This window comes from Abramis brama (genome assembly GCF_963993115.1).
Source record: "Abramis brama genome assembly, chromosome: 3".
Lineage (NCBI taxonomy): Eukaryota > Metazoa > Chordata > Actinopteri > Cypriniformes > Leuciscidae > Abramis > Abramis brama.
In genome coordinates, this window is record NC_139965.1 from 27,551,778 (window position 1) to 27,575,835 (window position 24,058).

Consider the following 24,058-nt stretch of genomic DNA (forward strand, 5'->3'; position numbering starts at 1 on the left):
GACATTAGGCGTTTCTCAATGCCAAGTACGCAAAGTTCAGACTTCCCAAGTCCGACTCAGGAGAATGACTCAAGGACGCGAATCCGGTAATTCTGCAAATGGAACGCTAGCGTTCTTGAAAGCGTCACTCAGCGCGCTCTGCTACTCTGGTTATCTCTGTACGTACATTTTAGGCAACAAATAAAACTAAATATGTAATAAAACACCACTCTGCCTCTTTTCGTTTTCATTTAAAGAAATCTTAAACATTAGCCACACAAATGTGGTTCAGGCAACGCGTAGGCTATTGATTATATTCACTGCATGTATAACGTTAGCCTAGGGGTGTGCCATATCATACCGTCTGCGATAATACCGGTATAAATTTTTACATGATAAAAAAAGTGTCATATCGCGATATCAATGATATAGCGAAGCAATGACATATGGCGCATTTACGTTCCCTAGCGTGCACAACAACAACACCTGTCAGAGTAAGAGCATCATGTCAGCCTCCGATGACAATTTAGTACCTAAAAAGGGAGCTACTTCAATAGAATGGAAATGGTTTTGTTACAAGAGGTCAGACCAACACAATATTTTGCTAAATATGCAAGAAAACTGTTACCGCTAAAGGTGGAAACACAACAAACTTGTTTCACCACTTGAAGCAAAAACACACCTTCGAGTACAACCAGGCTATGAAGGTACGCGAGGAAGAGATACTAGCACAGGACTCGAATTTTGGCACGGGTTTAAATATTCAAGCGATTTTAAACTATCCAGTACTTGCGTGCTCTCTGAGAGATGTTTTTCTCTGCGTGCATACACACACTAAAGCCACCTCACAAACAGCTCACGAGTAACAAAAGTTATTTTATGCGCATTATATAGCTTTAATGGGGAAAAAAACATTCAAAATTGTGTCAAAATTCCGGTCTTGGTTAGTATACTCGTAAACACAGTCGGTTATGTGTAAAACGAATGTGACTGTGACAGACAGTATAATGAAAACAGTAATGGATCCGTGCACTAGCTCTAAAAGTGACAGCAGCCATGTGTCTGTCATTAATGTTGTCGTCAAAACAACAAAAGATAGCTTTAATTGTAAGGAATCAGAATTAATAGCATATGTATTTAATTTAGTCAGGACTAAAAGACTATCAGTGTTATTTTACATTTGATTACTTTATTCAGTTTCTGTAGTATTTCTGAATACTAGTGTTAGACCTACCCAAAAACTTTTCTCTTTAATCTTTATTATTTTGTATACATTTTTGCTACTTTTTTCAATTTAATTCAAAGATTGAAATCAAGCTTCCTTGTGTTGTGTAAACTCTTAAATCTACTCGTATTATATCTCATGTTTAACCACTACAGAGACGTCAGAGTCAGCGGCAAACGTCAGAACGACTAGCCGAGGAAAGGCTGTACCAGGCGGGGTACATGAGCGCCGAGCGCCCGGTGATCGCCTGGAATGGATCTCACAACCTGGATAAAAATTTTCATAAATCTTTATAAATAAACCACAGATTTGAGCTTTAAACATCTACATTCTCGCCTGAAAAACTCTTAAAACTTTTGACAGTGGAAGCGGAAATAATTGCGTACCGTACTGTACCGTACCGTCCCGTCCCGCTAAACGAGCCATAAATATCAGTGTGCATTACCTGGTGTCTCGACCCGCTGGTAGTGGTAGGGATTGACGCAGACCTCGTCCTTTTTCGTGTGAAAGGCAAACTCGCAGAGTTCAACGGCTCTGAGCTCATGATGTGACTGCAGGTCAGGCCAGCGCCACAGACGACAGTAGATCACATGAGGGAGTCCTTTTCTATGAGATACTTGTAACCGACCATCTAGTGATCTGAGAGAAAAAGAGAGAAAAAGGCAATGATGATGCTCACTGTAGCAGAAACAATTCCAGCAGCTCATTCTCTAAAATCCAAAGCAGAAATACAGCTGAAGTGTTATTATGGCTTAAGTCAGAAACATTGTGTAAAATCCTAAATTACCACAATATAAACACTCACTGCTCTAAGGCTTGCAGGGACAACGCCAAGGTATTATGTGAGACCGCAGATGAAGTAAAAGTGGCCCAATTTCCTGTTAATGTGGTGCTTTCGGTTACACATCACACGTGATGTGAATGAGGTGAAAAAAGAGGAAGAGGAAGTCCAAAAAAAAAAAAATTGTTTCAGAACAATGTGTGTGTGTTTAGGAGGTTGATTGTGCTCTAGTTTAACAACAGCTTCATCTCATAAAGCTATATGAAAGCAACAGTAGACTCCTCACACACATATGTAGTGCGGGCCAAATAATGCAAATCCCAAAAGCTCTTTAAAGCATGTCTGTCAGACCCCCCCTCCTCCCACTTTTACACCCACCAAGCCTGGCCCAGACAATGGCACGGGCCTGCCTGGCCAGCCCGAGGCTTCTGTGGCTCTCCCAGCACCTAAATATGCTTTAAATTTTTCATAGCAGAGCTTTCGCTCCACAGGCAGATTGCGTGAGGAAAAAAATAATGATGTGAAAACCAGACACCCCATGGAGAGAATGAAAAGAGAATCTATTAAGCAATAAAACCTAAAGAATAAACAAGAATATTTAGGCATAAACAATCCACTTTATGGTTGCAACACAGGCTCACACGGGCAGAGTACAGCAATAGAGTTGTAAACACAGAGTCACTTCCTTCAGTTCACAGTTCACACATGCACGCACGCCCAACCAGTCAAAGACACATTAAGGCTAATGGAGGCGAGAGAGGGAAGGAAGAGGAGAGATGAACTCGGACAGAACAACAACAAAAATATGTATTCCAGAGCACACTGTATTTTTTCCTGCTTCACTTTTTAACTGCAGGCAAATACAACTCAGACTTTTCTTTGGATGGCCCCATGTGGAAAAGGAAAAAGGCATAATCATTTCAGAATAATGCAGGGAAGGCCTTGAGCAATGTTGAAAAACCACACAGTGAACTTTTCATGTCTGAGGAGAGTTATTCACTGGTCCGGTCTCAGACAAAGATGACTTTTGCAGACACAATCGAGCACACCATCATATCAAAACACACAACCCCGCTTACAGTTCTTATCTTTACAGTCAAGGGCTGCGACCAAAACGTATTTTTATAATGCTTATCTGTGTAGCGGCCTCCTATAACGGCACACTCGCTGTCGAGATCAGATTAAATACGCCAACGTAATGCACGCACTAGGGGTGTAACGGTACGTGTATTCGTACCGGACCGTTTCGGTACAGGGCTTTCGATTCGGTGCACGTGTGTACCGAATGACCGAATGCAATATTTTGTGTGCGGAACATAGGTACATTTTCGTGTTTCCACACGAACATATTAAGTGGCGGAAGTCTCCGCGTTCAGCGCAAATCCCGCCCTGCAGCTGATTCTAAAGTTTTACCCGTCGTCACTGTAACCTAAACCAATTAAATCGACTGCAGGGCGAAAAAAAGCTTTTCCGCTCCGTGTGCGCCGCCGCACTCTCCGTTCTGCGTGTGTGTGTGTATGTGTGCGCACGCGCGCGCTGCGCTCTCTGCTCAATGTTCAATGTTCGACTCTGTGTTTGCGCTGCGCTTTCTGCTGATCTCTAATCGATTCCCAGCCTTAATTTTTAAATATGAGCAGGCCTACAAGCTGGGATTGGTAATGCTGCACTGTAATCATAGTTATTTATTTATATTTTTCATTAAATTTATTATGTGATATTGGTTTGAGACAGAGTATTTTATTTAGTGGAGAACTTTGCAGCAGTATTTTATTTCTTATTCTTTTTTTTATTTTATATATACAGTGAGGAAAATAAGTATTTGAACACCCTGCTATTTTGCAAGTTCTCCCACTTAGAAATCATGGAGGGGTCTGAAATTGTCATCGTAGGTGCATGTCCACTGTGAGAGACATAATCTAAAAAAAAAAATCCAGAAATCACAATGTATGATTTTTTAACTATTTATTTGTATGATACAGCTGCAAATAAGTATTTGAACACCTGAGAAAATCAATGTTAATATTTGGTACAGTAGCCTTTGTTTGCAATTACAGAGGTCAAACGTTTCCTGTAGTTTTTCACCAGGTTTGCACACACTGCAGGAGGGATTTTGGCCCACTCCTCCACACAGATCTTCTCTAGATCAGTCAGGTTTCTGGGCTGTCGCTGAGAAACACGGAGTTTGAGCTCCCTCCAAACATTCTCTATTGGGTTTAGGTCTGGAGACTGGCTAGGCCACGCCAGAACCTTGATATGCTTCTTACAGAGCCACTCCTTGGTTATCCTGGCTGTGTGCTTCGGGTCATTGTCATGTTGGAAGAAACAGCCTCAACCCATCTTCAATGCTCTAACTGAGGGAAGGAGGTTGTTCCCCAAAATCTCGCAATACATGGCCCCGGTCATCCTCTCCTTAATACAGTGTAGTCGCCCTGTCCCATGTGCAGAAAAACACCCCCATGCTTCACAGTAGGGATGGTGTTCTTGGGATGGTACTCATCATTCTTCTTCCTCCAAACATGTTTAGTGGAATTATGACCAAAAAGTTCTATTTTGGTCTCATCTGACCACATGACTTTCTCCCATGACTCCTCTGGATCATCCAAATGGTCATTGGCAAACTTAAGACGGGCCTTGACATGTGCTGGTTTAAGCAGGGGAACCTTCCTTGCCATGCATGATTTCAGACCATGACGTCTTAGTGTATTACCAACAGTAACCTTGGAAACGGTGGTCCCAGCTCTTTTCAGGTCATTGACCAGCTCCTCCCGTGTAGTTCTGGGCTGATTACTCACCTTTCTTAGGATCATTGAGACCCCACGAGGTGAGATCTTGCATGGAGCCCCAGTCCGAGGGAGACTGACAGTCATGTTTAGCTTCTTCCATTTTCTAATGATTGCTCCAACAGTGGACCTTTTTTCACCAAGCTGCTTGGCAATTTCCCCGTAGCCCTTTCCAGCCTTGTGGAGGTGTACAATTTTGTCTCTAGTGTCTTTGGACAGCTCTTTGGTCTTGGCCATGTTAGTAGTTGGATTCTTACTGATTGTATGGGGTGGACAGGTGTCTTTATGCAGCTAACGACCTCAAACAGGTGCATCTAATTTAGGATAATAAATGGAGTGGAGGTGGACATTTTAAAGGCAGACTAACAGGTCTTTGAGGGTCAGAATTCTAGCTGATAGACAGGTGTTCAAATACTTATTTGCAGCTGTATCATACAAATAAATAGTTAAAAAATCATACATTGTGATTTCTGGATTTTTTTTTTTAGATTATGTCTTTCACAGTGGACATGCACCTACGATGACAATTTCAGACCCCTCCATGATTTCCAAGTGGGAGAACTTGCAAAATAGCAGGGTGTTCAAATACTTATTTTCCTCACTATATTTTTTTTATTTTATTTTTTTAAAGTGTTTAAAAAAGTGTAAACAAATTGTTAAAAAAAAAGTTTATAGTAATAAACAACCTGCAGTTTAATGTTTGCATTTCTTTCCCTTACTGTACCGAAAATAAACCGAACCGTGACTTTAAAACCGAGGTACGTACCGAACCGTGATTTTTGCGTACCGTTACACCCCTAGCACACACTGCTATGGTGTGCTGAAACGGGGCCGTGCGGTGTGGCCCAAACCTCTCAGAGAACTCTATTATACATGACTGCTACATTGTGTGCTTGAAATATGCAACAGCAGCCAAAGTGCTGAGAGAGAGAGGAGGGCTGTGCACTAAATCAGCAACTCTTTGAGGAATCCAGGGCACAGATACCATTCATGACACTCTATTCATCCTTTATGCATACTACATAAAAGCAGAGACATGACAAGAAAGGAGGAAAGAGGTGTGAACTTTCCTTACCGGAGCCCTTTAAAATGGGTCATGTAATACATTTCACATCATTTTCTTTTTGTTCCTATCCTGCACTTGTGTTTTTGCCCAAATCAGGTCATTACACTGTTTTTTCATGATCATTCCCTCTCTCAACTTTTGAATTAAACTGGCCTTTTTTTTACTTGTGTCTTGAAGACTTCACTCTTCACAGGCTGCGTTCACTCAGTCAGTGTTAGACAGTAATAATAACAGGTTTGACTCTTCTTTTCAGCTTGTATAAAATATTTGAGCAGCTACTGTATGAATCAATAACCAAGGTCAAGCCCCTTTTTTTATTCTTGTGATAGTTGTGAAAAACACTCAGTGGTGTTTAGGAATAATATATGATATTGTCTATCATACTTCCTCCTTATGACCGCAATGTGACAATGTGGGCCATGGTGCGGTTACCAAATAGGTGTCATTGTGACAATGGCCATGTGTTATTGCATTCAGTTTTCTGAAGTCAGGAATGTAACTATTTTGAGAAACATTTTACAGTTCGGAATCTTTCGGTCCGTATTCATAGAACATTGAACCCTTTTATTTCAATCAAGGAAATTTTGCATTTTTACACTACCATTCAAAAGTTTAGGGTTGGTAATATTTTTCTGCATTTGTTTATGCAAAGAAATAAAGTAATATTGTCAAATATTATTACAATTAAAATAAATGTTTTCGATTTTAATATATTTGAAATTGTATTTATTCCTGTGATGTCAAAGCTGAATTTTCAGCATCATTACTGCAGTCTTCTGTGTCACATGATCCTACAGAAATCATTCTAATATGCAGATTTGGTGCTCAAGAAACATTTTAATGTTGAAAACAGTTGTGCTGCTTAATATTTGCAATATTTTTTTCTGGATTCTTTAATGAATAAAAAGTTTAAAAGAACAGCATTTATTGAAGTCTCATCAAACGGTCACTTTTGATCAATTTAATGCATCTTGCTGAATTAACTTATTCATATCTTTCATCAACAACAACAACAAAAAATTACTGACCTAAAGTCTAATTGAGACAAAAAGAAATACAACAGATAACAACAATTAGGATCATTTAAGAAATGGCAAAGTTTGCGATAAGATCATTCCGTGGGGTCTGGCATTCATGAACTGCATCAGTCTGATAATATTGTATCCACCATCAGTCCTTCACATTTCCATTACATTCCAGTGCTCAGCGGAGAGAGAGCCTGTGTTTGCTGCCGTGTGGGCAGACCTCATGTGAAAAGGAAGCACTGAATGACTATTGATTGAGCTTCAGAGGGCAAATTGGGTCAGCAGTAAGGCACATTCAACCAACATAAATGTAGACACACACACACACACACACACACACACAGCCTGGAGGGCGGGTCTAGCCTGCTCTCCCCCCCACCCGCATGCCGGCTGTCACTTGAGTAGAGAGCGGGGTGAGATTTGAACAGGGAGGGGGTGAGGAAGAGAAAGAGAGTTGAGGGGGTGAGCTGGAGGGATGGAGGGGTCTGACACAGGCTGAACCACGCTGGGCAGATTTAATCTAGAGGGTAAAAACACAGACGCCGTGGGCTGTAGTGGACAATTTCTGTATCAGCCCAGGCATCCTTGACTTGACCATGACACTTCCATTGAGAGCATTATCATACTCAACTCAATCAGGATCAGGTCGATTTCTTTAGATGTTTACATGCAACTCGACATGAACTTATACAAAGTTTTGCTTAACACAAATTTAGACAGAGCAACAAAAATATGCAAAGGCAAACTACAGCTGATGTGTAGTTTATTTGCACTAATACACTAAATTTAACATGATGCATTTTGTTTGACAGACAACAAGACAAACATCTTTCCTAAGTCATTTTCAACTTTTTTGTTTCACTTTTTCAAGCTGTGTTTAGCCTTCAATGTGTATGTTTTTAGAGCTGAACTTGCACGTCTCCGTTTGAAATCAGAGAGTCTGACAAAACACAAACTCTGTGAACTCTGATACATGCAAATTTAATGCAGAGGGAGAGAAGGACAAAAGCAACTTCGACGTCAGACCAGACCGTCTGCGGGACCATTTCACCCTGTGGAACATACCCCGACCCAGCCCCCCCCTAAAAAACACTTTTAAGACCATTGCTATTCCCCCATCCCCCCAGCCTAAACCCAGACAGCATGCAGCAGTACAACAGACCTAACACACGACACAGTGCAGTGATGATGGACACATACCTGATCGTACAGTTACTACTGATGATAATGTCTACTTTTATGTCTGAAGACACATTTACTCAACTTCGGATTGACTGGTCAAAATATTTGTATTGGAATAATAGCTGGAAGCTGATAAAATGTAAAATTCGACTAAAAGATACGGCATAAATATCTGGAAACCCAACTCATATGGAAACTCTTACAGTCTAATATTTTTTTCTAATTCAAGGCTTATATACCTGCTTATCCTTTATTTCATAATGTGAGAGTGGGGAAAATATCATGTTTAACTTGTATTATTTTTTGAAAGGTTTTGGTTTTCCTCCCTCTGCTAAAGTCATTAAGGCCTTCCTTAAGTAAACAGAGCCCTGCAGGGGTCTCATGTGCAGGTGGTTGGATGTGGTTACGGGGGCCCGTTCTCAGCAGGAGAGCAGGACTATAGCAGAAACACTACAACTATCATACAAATGCAGCAGGGGCCAAAAGTAACACTCTATTTAGCCACTTTTTTTAGTGCGAAATACTGCACGGGTCAAATCGCAATGTAAAAGAATGTAAAATGGGCTAATCAAATTACACAGATCGCTTCCTGAGAAAATGGTCAGTGACTGCCATGCATTGTATATTTTATAAGTATTATTTCAATAGACTGGCCTGTATATGATGCTGCTGCAAGTGACAATGTACCTGCTAAAAAAAGTATTTGGAAATGTATCTAATTTTTTTTAGCATTCAAAATCTTGTTTTATACCTTGTATAAACCTAAAACACGCTGTGTGATGAACACCACAATGTCAAACATACACATCACTGAACCTCAGGTTTCATAGCATAGCATTCTTCGGAGTAGATTTCATGCAATATTCTAAAGTTGGCATGAAATCAAAATTCATTCTATGCATTTTCTAAAAGCATGTTATTGATCTTATTGTGAACAATTGATCCATGCATATGTTTCCTTTTCAAAATTGTAATGAGAGCAGACTCATGCTGAAAACACATAGCTAAAGCAGGTTAGATACATCATGAGTTGTGTCATAGAAAACTAGGGCTGGACCCGAATATTTGAATATTAATTCGGTGGGTTGATATTCGATTTGAAAATTTGACATTTGAATATTCGGGGGGGGGGGGTGCACACCTGGCATCCCCCCCAAAACGGTTCTCATTCGCACTTGAATATGTTCAACACTATAAAATCTGACGAAATACAATACTCTTTTTTTACAATTATCTTATATAGCCTAGCCATTTTTAATAGGATGGACAGTTGAAGGAACCCAACCTTGTTATACTTAATAAATATATTTGCTTCTTCTTGGCCTACTAAAGTGTTCCTGCAACGGGAGTGTTCTCTGGCTAGAGCAGAACAGCGGAGTTTGTATGGACCGAAGTGCATGCCTGAGCTTGTATTTTGGGTTAAGCTGCGTTGCTTTGACATTGTGGAAAATAGAATAATAGAAACAAAATGTATTAAGCTTTTTACCCATTATTATCAATCTAAATTAATCTTGTTTTAAATTTAACTTAATTTCATTTTTCTTTATTTAAATTTCAATTTTTTCTTTATTTAAATTTCGTTTTTCTTTATTTAAATTTCATTTTTTTCTTTATTTAAATTTCGTTTTTTTCTTTATTTAAATTTCGTTTTTCTTTATTTAAATCTACCCTTTACTGTGTCAGTAATTTGTTAGTCAGAAAAATATTAGACTACCTTATTAAAAGTATTGCTTATGTTAACAGACCTGTGTGTGTGTGTTGCGTGCGAGTGTATTTACTTTGTGTTGTTCATGGGGAAGATGTGTTTAATATCACTAGTGCAGTGTTCATTCTCAGAGCAAAAGCCCTGCCTGTGTGAGGCGCGCCGCTTCCCACCCGCGTTGTTCTGTAGTTTATTAAAAGTGTATTAATTCTGAACGCGTCACGTCTCGCGTGTCTATCTACATTGCACCAAATGCGACACTGCACTCCCTTGTGAAGTCGATTGGATGAACGGTTCTCGGAATAATCAAAATGCAAACGGACATACAGACACATAGAGATTCCTGCCTTTATTAGAGAGAAGAATATGTTCAGCCCCCTCTCTCTGAAGCTTCGCATATTCGATGTTCATTACTACCGAAGCTTCGAAGCTCAAAAAATGGTATTCGGACCAGCCCTATAGAAAACAGGGAAGATGACTTTGAAAAAAGATCCAACAAAACATTGTTCACATTGTCATGAGCGGCACTGCATTTCAGGCACTTGGGCACAGTAATCTGAGATGCAGAATAAAACTAGCTTTGTAAAGTCCAATGTACACTTCAGTTTTACACACGCTAGGTTATGCATACAGTGCACAATGTAAATAGTATGCACATACTTTATGCACACAGCCAGAGTACTGAATATACTCTGTACCCCGCAACATGATGCGACAAAAGACAATAAAACCGATTATAATCAGTGATACTGTCTACACTGGATGCAGAAGTGCAATGCGACATGACAAATCCCCGACAGTAAACTGATGCCCCGTTCTATTTTTGATGTCTGACACGAAGGACAAATGGATTTGCAACAATCGCTTTGCTGTTTCCAGTGTGGACGGTGTGAGAAATAGTGCAGACAAGGATAAGATTTTATAGTATTTTGGTGCATGTGTCGACCATCTGTGTTCACGCACATCAAATATTGTATTGTAAACTTTGAAAGGCTATGCATTAGGGCTGAGGGATATGCACTCTAAAAAATAATTATCACAGGGGGTGTGACGAGATACTTATCTCACGAGACGAGACGCGAGATTGGGTTCAGGAGAACGAGACGAGATTTTTGCACAATATTTTATAGAAATCCTCAATGACAAAGTTCATGCATTTTGAAATGTTTTAACTAATAATCTTCTAATGAATGTCAATTCAACCCAAAATAACTGTATTTGAGGACAATCCCAGAAGATATGAAGAGCAATTTCATCAGGGGCACCAACCACAATATTCTTTTACCATTAAGGAAGGATATGCTTTACACATAGGCCTATTTGTTAGATCTTGAGAATGAATGTACTCATGAAAACTTGCTTGTTCACAATTAAAATCCACAGAGTAGCTACCTTTTAATTTAGGGAATGAAATCCTTTTTTTTCTTTTTTTTTCCCCGTGTTTTATGATTTAATAAAATTGATATAAACAAACAATTTAATCAAATGAAAATATGAAACACTGAAACAATTTTTCAAATGAAAATATAACAATTAATTTACAACAAAACTGCATTTTTATTTTTTTGTCAAACAAGATGCTGCACAACAGAACTGTACACATTTAAAACATGGATGAAAAAACATCTTGGTTGAATGATATTCCTGACATTATTATTACTTCGAGAAGTACATTTTAGTATACAGTAGTGATGTATTTCTGTCATAATTTCTTGATGTTAAACCAAACTTTTATTTTGACGGATTGTCATAAAGATCTTTCAGTTTTAGTTTCAAGTGTGTATTTGACGGTAGTTTTTTTCAAATGAAACTGTGAAAAGCTTGTGAAGTGACTCTCAAAGCAGCTCTAGAGCAGTGTGTGAGTTTATGTATCCGACAAAACAGCACCATTCTTTCACACAGAGACATGCAGAAGTCACTTATTAGCGACATGCATTGACTGGCTGTTGTCGTGTTTATTTCTGCTGTGTGATAGGCTGTTAGATTAATCTATTTCGAGTAAGAATGTCTAGAGCTTATCATCGTTATCGGCATAAATTTTAATCACAATCTCGATATGATATTGTTTAATCGCCCAGCCCTACTATGCATTCAGCTCTATGCGTTTGTGTCAAAACCGAAGTATTCTTTTTAAGCTTTAGTAGTCGTATACAGGAGGACACTTACCCCTGAACCTAGGGGGTTTTTACAACAGATTTTTCAGTGTACCTGGCTGCAATACTACTGAGCCACCTCAGATAAAACAGTCTTAAAATTAAAGACTACAGCGATTAACTTGGATCAGTGTCAGTGTACATTCATAGCAGACTTTAAAGCAAGTCTCTCAAAACTCTCAGACAAACTTCAAAACATCCTGCGCAAAGTCTACACTGGCACTCTTCTAAGGAACACACAAACACACACGGAGAGTTCGCGACTGAAGGACGGTTATTTTCTCAGGATGGTCAGAAGCAGTCTGAGGGTCAGCGGTAGGGTTAGTGATGACAGAGTGGCACAAAGCAGTCTTGTTGTCTGCTGTACAGAGTGTCTATTATTCCAGCAGATATGGAGGCGGCACAGAGCTTTTCTAAACCTTCAACCCCGGCAGGAGCCACAAACCCAGAAGCGGCCCACGCCCTCCCCTGGGCAGACAGAGCATTCCTGAAGCCTGACTAACCCCGCCTCGAAAACCCCCACACAGGAGAAGACGCACACGACACTAACGCTCAAATACCTGCTCTCAATGCACAGACTTTCTTAGACACAACATCAGTGTGTGTGTGTACACATACAATACACAATGAATGCACACACTTCCAGAACACAGGGACACCCAAACGCTTACTGTACACAAACTCACAGACAACAAACTGTGTCGCTAATCTCCACCACAACCACAGTCAGACTTGGCACACTTGGCCTTCTCCGTCACTTGGGTGTTACAACCCTTATAACACCCTCAGGAAATCCACAAACACCTACAGACACACTATCAGTCAAACAGGACACAAGTATGAACACAACTTTCATGCACACAGACAGGGATATGTTTTACACAGAAAAGGTAACAGCATTCAGTAGTTCTAAACCGCTCAAAGTTAGAGGTGCTGCATTAAACATCTGGTCTGGAAACTGAAAGGTTCTTGGGAGATTCAGGAACTGGGGTGGCGAGGGGGGTCATGCTAGTCAATTAGTCTTCCAACAATTAGCGAGGTTAAATAGTAGGGATGTGACGGTGAGGAAATTTTCCCACCGGTCAATCGACGTGTGACAACACAATACTGGAATGAACTGAAAACGCTCGCTCTGTGCCAGTGGACATGCACTGTTATAAACGCCTGTGCAGTCAAATTAGCGCCAATTCGGGGATAGCAACTGCTTGACTGGTGGGTTCATTATTATTCATAATGAAAAGATAAGCACAACTAATCCTTTGCTAAACACTAAAGGTACTCATTAAGTTTATTCATAAGTGAAAATTAGTTATTTTTGCATTTTTTAGAGCAATCTTCCGGTTTGAAAAGCAAAGTCGGAGCAACGTCACGGATTCTGACGTCAATGCGTAATACCGGCAAGATCCGGAGTGGTGATTGGCTGCCGGGGCTCCAGTAGGGGCTGGACGAACGAGCTGACGTCAGCCGGTTCTGAATGCTTTTGTGAGAAAGTGCTCGTTTCAATCCAATCACTGCGCCGTATTAATATGCATGAGAAGGAGATCTCATTACAGCGGAGAACTCAAATGTCAAGAAAGACCGGTTCAGCGCTGTTCATTCTCCTCTCTGCCTGTTCTGCTGTGGTGTTGTCCTTCAGCCATGTGTCATAATTTTATATTTCCTCAGTAACACAAAAGTGCAGTTAGCATTTCCCCCGCGATGCATTTAGAGCTGGAGTTTGACTGCAAATACATGGGAAATGTGATTAACAACAAGCGGCGCGTGCATGAGAGTGGTTTCTGCATGGAATGCCGCGATGAGTTTAACAATACTCGCAACGTGGATCATAGATCATATACGGACTGCAGCGAGCCTGTTTCAAGTTTTTATGGACATATTTCATATACTCATGAACCAGCACCGTGTATGCACACATATTTAATCATGTCTTCTTCAAATGAAATATATTGTGCAAATAAGTACAATGATACAGCCATACATCTGATCATGAATACGATAAATTATTATGATACATCCACAGAAGACAATTCAATAGACTAAGAATTCAAAGAAGAATGAACAAAAAGTTACTATGCCTTTATTCTTTTTGTGTTAAACTGACGTGTGTCGTTTGTTCAGAGACTGTAGTGCTCGTAAATGTAATGAAAATATTATTAGACCTTTTAAATGTTCTTCCGCGTTTCTCCCTCATTCTTGGGAGTTTGATGTCATATAAGGATTATATTTTTAAAATACATCAAGGTGCCCTCAACTCTGTTTTTTGAGTTTTTTCCCCCTCTGTGGTTATATATTAATATTCATGTCTCTGTATAATGCAGTGGTTCTCAATCCTGGTCCTGGGGAAACCACAGCTCTGCACATTTTATATGTCTCCTTTATCTGACACACCCAGTTCAGTTCAGAGCTCTTTCCTAACGAGCTGATGATCTGAATCAGGTGTGTTAAATGAGGGAGACATACAAACTGTGCAGAGCTGTGGGTCCCCAGGACCAGGATTGAGAACCACTGGTATAATGAGTGTGTTGCAGGTCTGTGTTTTATTGGTTGTTGTCTCCCCTCTTCCCACCCTCTACACTCCCACTTTTCCACAGCTTTACACTCCCACTTTTTGAGACTTTTTCAGCTCTGAGGTGTGAACGACCGGGTTAAAACAGGGACAACGAACTAAAACAGTTCATGACACTTTAAATCCCAAGAATCGATTGGTCTATCCTGTTTTCAGTTGATGAATGAACAGGAACATTGTAGCGTTCCTCCCATCCAATAAATCACAATAAGCTCTGTGCATTGTTACTTTTGATATGAAACAAAGTCTCAGATTTCAAATTCTGTCCATTAAAAAAAAAATACTGTTTTGCCGCTGTTTAATGTGGCGTGACAGACAGCTGAGCAGCACGTGAACTGATCATCTCCTCCGCTTTAATACCAGACCAGTTACAGTGCGAAATAAACATGAATTAACATTTGAAGGTAAGTTAAAAGGTACAACTTACCGAAATCCATATGTCTTATGTAACAGCTCAATCAGTGTTTCAACCGTGGAAATACGTCAATGAAACAGCTTGTAAACAAGTAACATCACATCACACAACATCACAAAACCATATTCAGTGACCATAACTCATTAGTCAGCTAGAAAAATAAATTCGAGGAGCATTTTGCTAAATATATGCACCACATTACATATTCATTATAATATTTTATATTCTTCAATATTTAATGCATGTTTGAATAAATCCGTCAAGTTTTTATGACAGCCTTCATTTATATGTTTTATATTTTATATAACTAATTGGAGTAGAAATATAACTATGTAATTGTAAAGTTAGTATTATAACTTTATTATTATAAAACATCCTTGAGTGTATTAAGTGTTTGTATACAAATCAGTTAATTTTAACCTTCAATATTAGTAATATAGTACCAACTGACTCTCATGTATAGTTTACAGCATTAGTTGAGAGATTATTTTCCCTTGAGAAAATTTGTCAGCCACAGTCTAATAGATTCCTCTTTAAGATTTAATATGAAACTGTTACTAAAGCAAAACAGTGAACATAATCATGCTGAGGGTGTGTAGTTTGAAAAGTTAATGTAATATTGTTGTAATATACAGTGTGTTGGTGCATGTCACCGATGTTATCTCTACTCGTCAGTGCTGTTTCTAATGCCGAGTCTGTTTAACTGTTTCTCCTTCTGATCTCCTCCATCGCTTTAAAATATAGCATTCTGTTTAGATTTTGAATGGGCCCGATACGTTTTCTGGTATGCGTCGACTCGCGTTGCGTTGACTCCACTCTGTGCTATCGTGTCTCTGGGACGGAGCAGACTGTGTGCACGCTGTGGCGGTTACGCAAAACCAGACTTCATTCGCCCCAATGGAAAGCACTGTCTGAATTGTTCCCTGTCCTTTAGTGCACTATGTACCATTCACCATATAGAAAATAGGAAATGTGTGAACAAGTGACTGATTTCCGCTGCAGCTTCAGCGTCTATTTATACACTTCAAATTCTAGAAATTCTAAATTCTTTTGATTTATGTCATCAAAATCGTTGATCCATATTAGCAGAAGGGAGAGACTGTGCGTTTTGAATGCTAATATCTTTTAAATGCGATTTTTGACGTTGTTTTGGAGCACACTAGCTTATAGATAATCTTAGGGCTAACATATTCACACTAAAAGCCAAAAAACATCAATTTTGATTTCATGGGGACTTTAAGGTGAGCATTTAAGGTATACATTTTATCAGTTCATGCATGCCCTGGGAGACAAAACCATGACCGTGGCATTGCTAGCACCACGTTTTACTGTTTGAGCTGCATGAATGCTATTTGAGCACTGTCGCTACAGCCATACACATTCAGACAGACATCTTTGGCCATTGCATTTTGCGTCTCAGAGAACCACCACGAGCGTTGCGTTTTTAAGACACAGTGAAGGTAAAAATTGTCCACATTTTTAAAAAGTGTGTCCGGTCTTCTGTTACATTCAGTTGCACTCTGCACCCTATGAAACATTCGACCGTGATCAGGTGAACCCAAAACCAGCCTAATGGGCCTCAGGTTTTCCTTGAGGCACATTAGACTACTATTTGTTCAGTCAACCCAAAACTAAACAACACAAAAAAACAAACAAAAAAAAATGTAGTTTTACATCCCCCTATGAATCATCACTATTACACCTAACTGCAGGACCGGACAGTCACAGTAATAAGTGCACAGTAAGGTGCTTTAGACAAAACTGTTAAAGGACTATGACAAGTCTGTGGCCAGCGGTGTCACATAGTGTTTTACTGTTCGTTTCAGCCATCACTTCAAAGGCTTGTGAAATTCTGTCATGCTGTCTTTCACTCTCTTTCCCTATCAGCTGCCACACAATTACTCTGAATCATCAGACAGATTCACTTCCCTCAGACGAGCGGCGCTTTGAAGGCATTACACTGGCTGAAACAAAACAACCCTCGACACATCAATTACAAGCCAATGACATCCAATCTCCACGTTTTATCAAAAGCACCTTTGAATCACTGTACACTGTATAGAATTTCAGGATGTCAGACTTAAAGCCAGACATCTCTTCAAGGCACAGACATTTTCAGTTTTAAATGCCAACAATAAACTCTATCGGCGTGGCATGGCACATACAATTTCTTAGCTGATAGACGACTTGTTTGAGAATTCAGTTGAATACGCCCACACAATGGACCACAGATATAATTCACAGTTCAGATGCCTTTGAAGTCATTGTGCAAAAAGTGCAAAAGCAAACAAAGACTGCGGGGTTGAGATATAGCAGGAATCTCAGACCACAGACAAGCTGTGGAACAGACATCCTCTCAGGAAGTCTATGTGGAGACTCCGATAGGGCTTCGACAGGTGTATGGCAGGCGAAGGAAGTGCGACTATGGTATAATTATGTTTTTCGTATCCTGTCTTGGACAATTTCAATCTGTCTTCCATCTCCTCTTTCTGCTGCTTCTTTTGAACTCGATGTCCTATTCCACTCAATTCTCAAATCTCTTTATCAGTCTTTCTCTGGATCTCCAGCAGGCCGGGACAGGTTTCCAGCATGAGCTGCGTGTGAGGGCAAGACAGGATTGTGTGGCCTGAGGTGAGTGGAGTGTGTCTGAGGAATCTGGATCCTCCAGCAGGGTGAGGCAGAGTGTTGTATCTCAGATGTGAAGGCTACCGTCTACAGATCTAGCCAAGAATAGAGCCTTGGACTGGATACTGTGCTGATTCAGGTTACACTTCTCTAACAACAAGGAAAAAAACTAACTGAAGTCTAAGCTAAAACTGTTTTTATGCAGTTAACTGACACAAACCAGAGTCAATCTGAGTTACACAAGAACCGGTACTCACATCCCAATAGTTGCAGTCCCCCCTTGTTATGGTTTCTGTCACCACCAAGCTCTACCAGAGAAGCACCAGTGGGTCACACCACAAAGCCACATGCAGGCTCAAACTCACTCTCCCTCTGGGGTGACTCAGCCTGATCTCTGGCTGGGAGCCCTGCTTTCACTGAGTGATCTGTTGTTTGGAAACAACAAGCAATACAACAGCGCTGCAGGCTTGGACCGCAGTTGCTCGGCACCACAAAATTATGCAAACTTCAAATTTGGAAAGAAATTCTCTAAGGGACTATAAATGTAAATGTTGTGACTATAAGGTTACAAAATCCTTCAAAGTGTCTTCTTTAATTCAATTCCGTAGGCCAACCCAATTTAGCAAATATATTAAATTTAGTCAAGCAACCCAAATGTGTCAAGACAATGACTTTGCATATAGCTCATGAATAAACTCTCTTATGAGGTTCTACAGCATAGCAATTCTGTAGAAACTCGTCCGGCTACGGGCAGCAACAGCTATAAGACTGAGGATTACAGAGAGGTGAGATTTTGTAGTCTTTACCTTTACAGTACTTTAGTGTGTGTAAATTGATTTAACTAGGTTATAGGTTACTCTCAGTAACCTTGTCGAATTAAAATCCAAACTAATTTACAAAATGTTCACTGGTAATACGATCAGAATACAATACAAATAATCATTATCTGTCAATTTGACTGACTAGGTTGTAGCCTAAATTTCCATCATGCAGATGAAAAATAATTATGTGACATTGGCACATCACAAGAACTTTTCTGTCAAGAGTTTGTTTAGTCTTACCTACTCTCTCTATGTGAAAAAGACAACAGACGCTGCGGTCCGGCATTTAATAAGCAAATAATCACTTTCTCAGACTCATATTATGCATCTTTCTCTTAGTTAACTTTTTGGTTCAACTTTTTTGATTGTTTGATTAATCTTATTACCTTTTCATCACTTCTTATTCCTATTAGCAAACCTTTACTCTGGGAATTCTTTAAAGTAGGGAAGTAGTACTTTATTTTTACTTCATCAGGATGGATACAATATGTACAGAGCATGATAACCACTGGCCAATATAATGTTGTTGATATAGACTAATGTTGATATACAATTTTTTATGTTTTTGAAACATGTCTCTTATGCTCAGCAATAATCATTTATTTGATCAAAAACACAATAAAACTTGTATTCCAAAACATTTATTCCTGTGATGGCAAAGCTGAATTTTCAGCATCATTACACCAGTCTTCAGTGTCACACAGTGGTGTAGTCTAGTTTTTTGTAGTGAGTATACTGTAATATTCTACTTCTGTAACATTTCTGTGTGTTTTAATAAACTATTATTATTATTATTATTATTATTATTATTAGGCCTACTTGAAGTATACTCTACTGTGCAATAGTAATATATTTCTGTTATAATTTCTTCAAGTTAACAGAACTTTTATTTTGACAGGTTGTCGTAAAGACATTACAGTTTCTATGTATATGAAACGAATGAATGACGATAGTTTTATCAAATGAAATGGTGAAATTCTCGTGGAGTGACTCTCATAGCAGCTCTGCGATGAAAGTGCACGTGTAGTAGCCTACATCATGTCTCAATACAGTGAAACGCTGAAAACACCACGAGCATGATCACGCGTGCTTCTGTGTGTGTGTGTGTGTGTGTGTGTGTGTGTGTGTGTGTGTAGTGGAGCACACATTGAGCGCTCATTCCCAGAGACGCGTAGAACAATTGCAGTCTCTTTTAACTTTAATATTCAAAGACACTAGTCCATATCGAGATTTGATTCATTGTACAGCCCTAATTTTGATTTATTTATTCAAAAATAGCCAAATTCAGTGACGTTCTGCTTAGCAAGCTCCATTTGTGACTGGATTCCGCGATTCGGTGTAGCTTCACAAACACAGACGGGGTGAATTTATGAATGAAACTGAAAGTTCTGACACAAAACGAAGTTGTTACGTATCCTCACGATTTTTTAAGTGGCTATACGGAAATCCTTGGCCTTTTCTAGTGGGTATACGGCGTATACCTGCGTATCACGTAGACTACACCACTGGTGTCACATGATCCTTCAGAAATCATTCTAATAGGCTATGCTGATTTGATGCTCAAGAAACATTTCTTATTATTATCAGTTGAAAACAGTTGTGCCGCATAGCCTAACCTTTTTGTGGAAACTTTTTTTTAGGATTCTTTGATGAATAGAATGTTCAAAAGAACCACATTTATTTGAAACAGACCAAATTAAATAGTTTGACATTATAAGTGTCACTATTGATCAATTTAATGCATCCTTTCTGAATTAAAGTATTAATCTTTCTAACGGTCGTGAATTTACATCATTTAATATAAAAGACAAGCAAATTAGCCTAGATGGACACAGCATTATTTAAATTACATAAATTATTATTTTATACAAGATTTACTTTCCCAAGGACAAGGCTGTCAGCAGATTTGGCAAAAAAACAAGGGAAGACGACACTACTGTAAATTGGCCAAGCAAGCATATACAGTGAGGAAAATAAGTATTTGAACACCCTGCTATTTTGCAAGTTCTCCCACTTAGAAATCATGGAGGGGTCTGAAATTGTCATCGTAGGTGCATCTCCACTGTGAGAGACATAATCTAAAATAAAAAAAAATCCAGAAATCACAATGTATGATTTTTTAACTATTTATTTGTATGATACAGCTGCAAATAAGTATTTTATAAGTAACACCTCAAATCTACCATCTGATCGTGGTCTGACCTGTAGCCTAGGCTATATATTAGTCTATATCAAAAAATTCAAGTGAACTTCTAGCTGACCTTCTGATCAATCTGTATAAACACAATACTTGAAAACAAATATACCTGTTTAAAGAACTTATCATATGGATATTACATAAACAAATAACCTTTATGTACTGTCCAAACCAAGTTCATCAATAAGAAAATGTCTTACAGCAACAACAAAAAAAGCATAATTTACAAAAACCTCTCTAAATAGGTCATTAATTCGCACAATGTTTGTATACATCAACAAAACAAGATAACAGAAGCAGTGCAAATGCCATGATTCTCTATATGTACTGAAGTGCAGAGACTGAAGATCTGCTGAGTGTAGGGGCTTGTAGGCAACCCTCAAGTTCTGTGAGCAGTTGGCCAGCATCGGACTGTGACATAACAAGATTAACCAGTCGTTGCAAAACTAAGAAAAAACAACTTCAGACCGCAACATCCTAAATCCATCGATGCACACACACTTATGAAGAATAAAAGAGCTGAACGTCCTGCGCCAAATATATCCGCCATCCAAAATATAAGCACGGGATTCCATACACGCCGTTTAGCCAGACACAGCAGTCACAGTCAGCCAGCGCTCCCCAGATTAAGGTCGGGTTATATAACCTCATCAGAGAGTAAATGACAACCCCAGGCAAGGCAAACGTGGGTTTATGAAAACCAAGAAGAGTATGAAGTCATAATAAATCAACAGGAGTGTCGGAATTTGATAATATATAAACAGATACGAGCTGCTGCACTCACTCATAGTATGAGATGCTGTTTGCTAAGTAGGAAACACACAGTCGATTCCTAAACAGAAGGGGTTCTGCTGCTTTCTTTAAACTTTACTGTGCTGTTTGAATGTGTTATAGCTTCAGTTTGAGACTATCTGGGCTGGCTCGGCAAAAATCACGACAGTAAAACAGCCCCACTTCACCACAATCCGATGTTTCCCCTCAGTAAAGTCGAGGATGTTTTTAACAGCACTCACCGTGGTATGGTGATGCACTTGGTGTTGACATTCTGAGTTGTGATGGCTTTCTCCAGCTCGTCCAGCTGTCCCGTCTTCTTCAGCTTCTTCACCAGACTCTTGACGGCCTTTTCGCACCATTTCTCCTCCTGTCCGTTCTGCTCTCCCTTCTTCCAGCCCAGCAACCTCTTCACGATCGGCGGAGTAAACGGTAAAATTGACATGTTGAATTGAATTCAACGTTCCTCTATTGCGCAGTCTCTCACGCAACTCGGGAGAGAAATTCTGGATACTTTTTAATCTTCAGTATAATCCGAAGGCGGTAAATCAAAATAAACAGCTTATAGCTTGATAATAGTATGGAGAAAAGTGAGAGGGACTTGAGGCGTGACTGAGACACGGTCTCAAGTTCAGCGCTCAGCTCAGCTCCGTCTATCCGTCTCTCTCGAGATCATCAGGCATAGCGCGCTGAGTCCACACACACCAATAACTGCGATTCATATCACTCCGCGCAGGAAAATAGTCCCCTCCATCCCGTCTGGACAGGTTGGAACTTGGAAGAGAAATAAAACAGATATATTTAATGAAATAATTCATTACCTCGTCTGTTTGTAATATAGCCTACGTTTTTGTGCACCGTTCAAAAAAATGAGGTTTACTCAAGTTTAAAGTCATCCGCTGTGCTGTGTATCCGCTGTGCTCTCTGTAATCTATTCATTGCGTCTGCATTTAAAGGTGCACTCAGTGATGTTTTCCTCATTAAAAAGTTTTACCCCTAAAGCAATTAGTACGTTTGGAAATATGTTTAAAATGATGTAGAATCACATGAGAGGAGGAGTTCAGTCATATCAGTATCTTAATAAAGCGTATCTTAATAAAGTTTCTTTATTTTTTTCTGGTATAGTCCATGAGGGCAGCATGTTGACATCACATGGTCAAAATACTCCCTTACAAACATAAAGACAATATGCCATAGACTTAGGCGCAATGTCATACATTTGGAGCAGTCCTACTGAGCAGTTTTATTGCTCCCTTCCTCTTGTGCTATTGTAAACGCTCATAAAACCCGCCCAATAACCACTATTAGACAGTGACACACAGGAAACAATTTATACAAGACCTTACTTATCATTCACAGTAAAAGCACAGTTTAATTCTCAAGAGAGAAAAGAGTGACATTCCCTTTTCCTTTACCTCTCCCACCCCCACTCTTTCTCTCACCATAGGACTGTCTGTGAGTGGGTTGTCCCACCAAACTGAGTAGGTCTATACAGGGTTTAATTCATCCGATACTGGGCATTGGCTGCTTTTTTTAGTGAGGGAGTGAATATTGCTGAGTATGCAGATGTCTTGCCTCAGCATGACAACAAAATGCAATCATACACACCCCTAATGCAGCCTATTAGTAAACTCGTATACACACTAACATTGTACAAGACTCATTAGGAGCACATAAACAAGTCTTAACAAACTGTTTATTTTGGGGGGATAGAAGATTGATGAGATTGTACTGCACTTTATTGTGTAAATGGTTAGCTAATTTATAGAGGAGATAAAAATTTACATGATCCACTTTTTAGTTCTTCTGTGGACTTGTGATGATATTTTATCATGATTATTTATGTTGTCTTGATTTTTGTTTTTACACTAACTTTTTAACCTGAATGGTTTTTGTTTGTGTTTGTTTTTATGTCATCATCACTGTCTTGGAACACACACACATACACACACATGAACATATGCCAGTGGGAGTTTAGGTCATAAGTGTCGAAAAGAAGTGTGTGCAACCAAGGGCCAGCTGTTACATTCAAAATGCAAACACAAGGGACTGTTCTAGTCAGATTTGATTTATCCTTATCAGATTGAGCCCTAGTTTTTTGTCCCTCTACACAAGACATTACACACGAAAGAAGCAATAAGTAAGACGTGTGCAGTTTTATGCCAATTTTCTTGATTTTCTCAGATGTAATGATAAAACATCAAGGCAATTTTCATGAATGTTTTAAAACAGAGTTTTACATTGGAGGTAATTAAACCCTGGCCACACACATTTAGTTCAATTTGTGTATGGCAACCTTTGGTACACGTTTAAAACAGTTCACTAGCTGTGCTAAAAATACCCAGCCTGAACCTCAGCTCAGCGTGGCACTGCTTCTTCCTTTTATCTATTTTAAAGAACGTCTGATGTATATTTTTTCATAGCAATTGCTTTCTTCTTGTCCTCCCACACGGTTATGGTCAATATATACTCAAAAATGTATAACAAGATTCTGTGCACAGCATGACACACCTCAGGAATACAGAAGATAAAAAACTGCACAGTGTAGTTTCTGCATCTTTCATATAAATTCACTATGATGAACAGAGATGTGCTCTAATTGGTTGAAATGTCATTTTCAGGTTTTCAAAAATTAATATTTCCTCAGAGGAAACTTTAACATGTTTGTGTATGAGTTTACGTAGTAGGGCCTACTTTAGGGATGCATTGTCAAAAGCTGCCTAAATATGAAAAAATGTACATCTAAACACTGCCATTCAACATTTTTATT

At 39.3% G+C, this 24,058-nt stretch overlaps 1 protein-coding gene across 1 annotated transcript in view; it reads right to left on the bottom strand.

The window, feature by feature from the left end:
- The window catches only part of smad3a (SMAD family member 3a), a 33,590-nt gene extending 11,605 nt beyond the window's left edge, over positions 1 to 21,985 (bottom strand). Inside the window, exons 1-2 of the mRNA XM_084109294.1 lie at positions 21,531 to 21,985; positions 1,650 to 1,843 (exon numbers count right to left, since the gene is read on the bottom strand). Of these exons, the coding sequence (XP_083965420.1) occupies positions 1,650 to 1,843; positions 21,531 to 21,733 (397 nt within the window). The 5' untranslated portion in view covers positions 21,734 to 21,985. The remainder of the gene's footprint in view (positions 1 to 1,649; positions 1,844 to 21,530) is intronic.
- Positions 21,986 to 24,058: the final 2,073 nt, after the last annotated feature.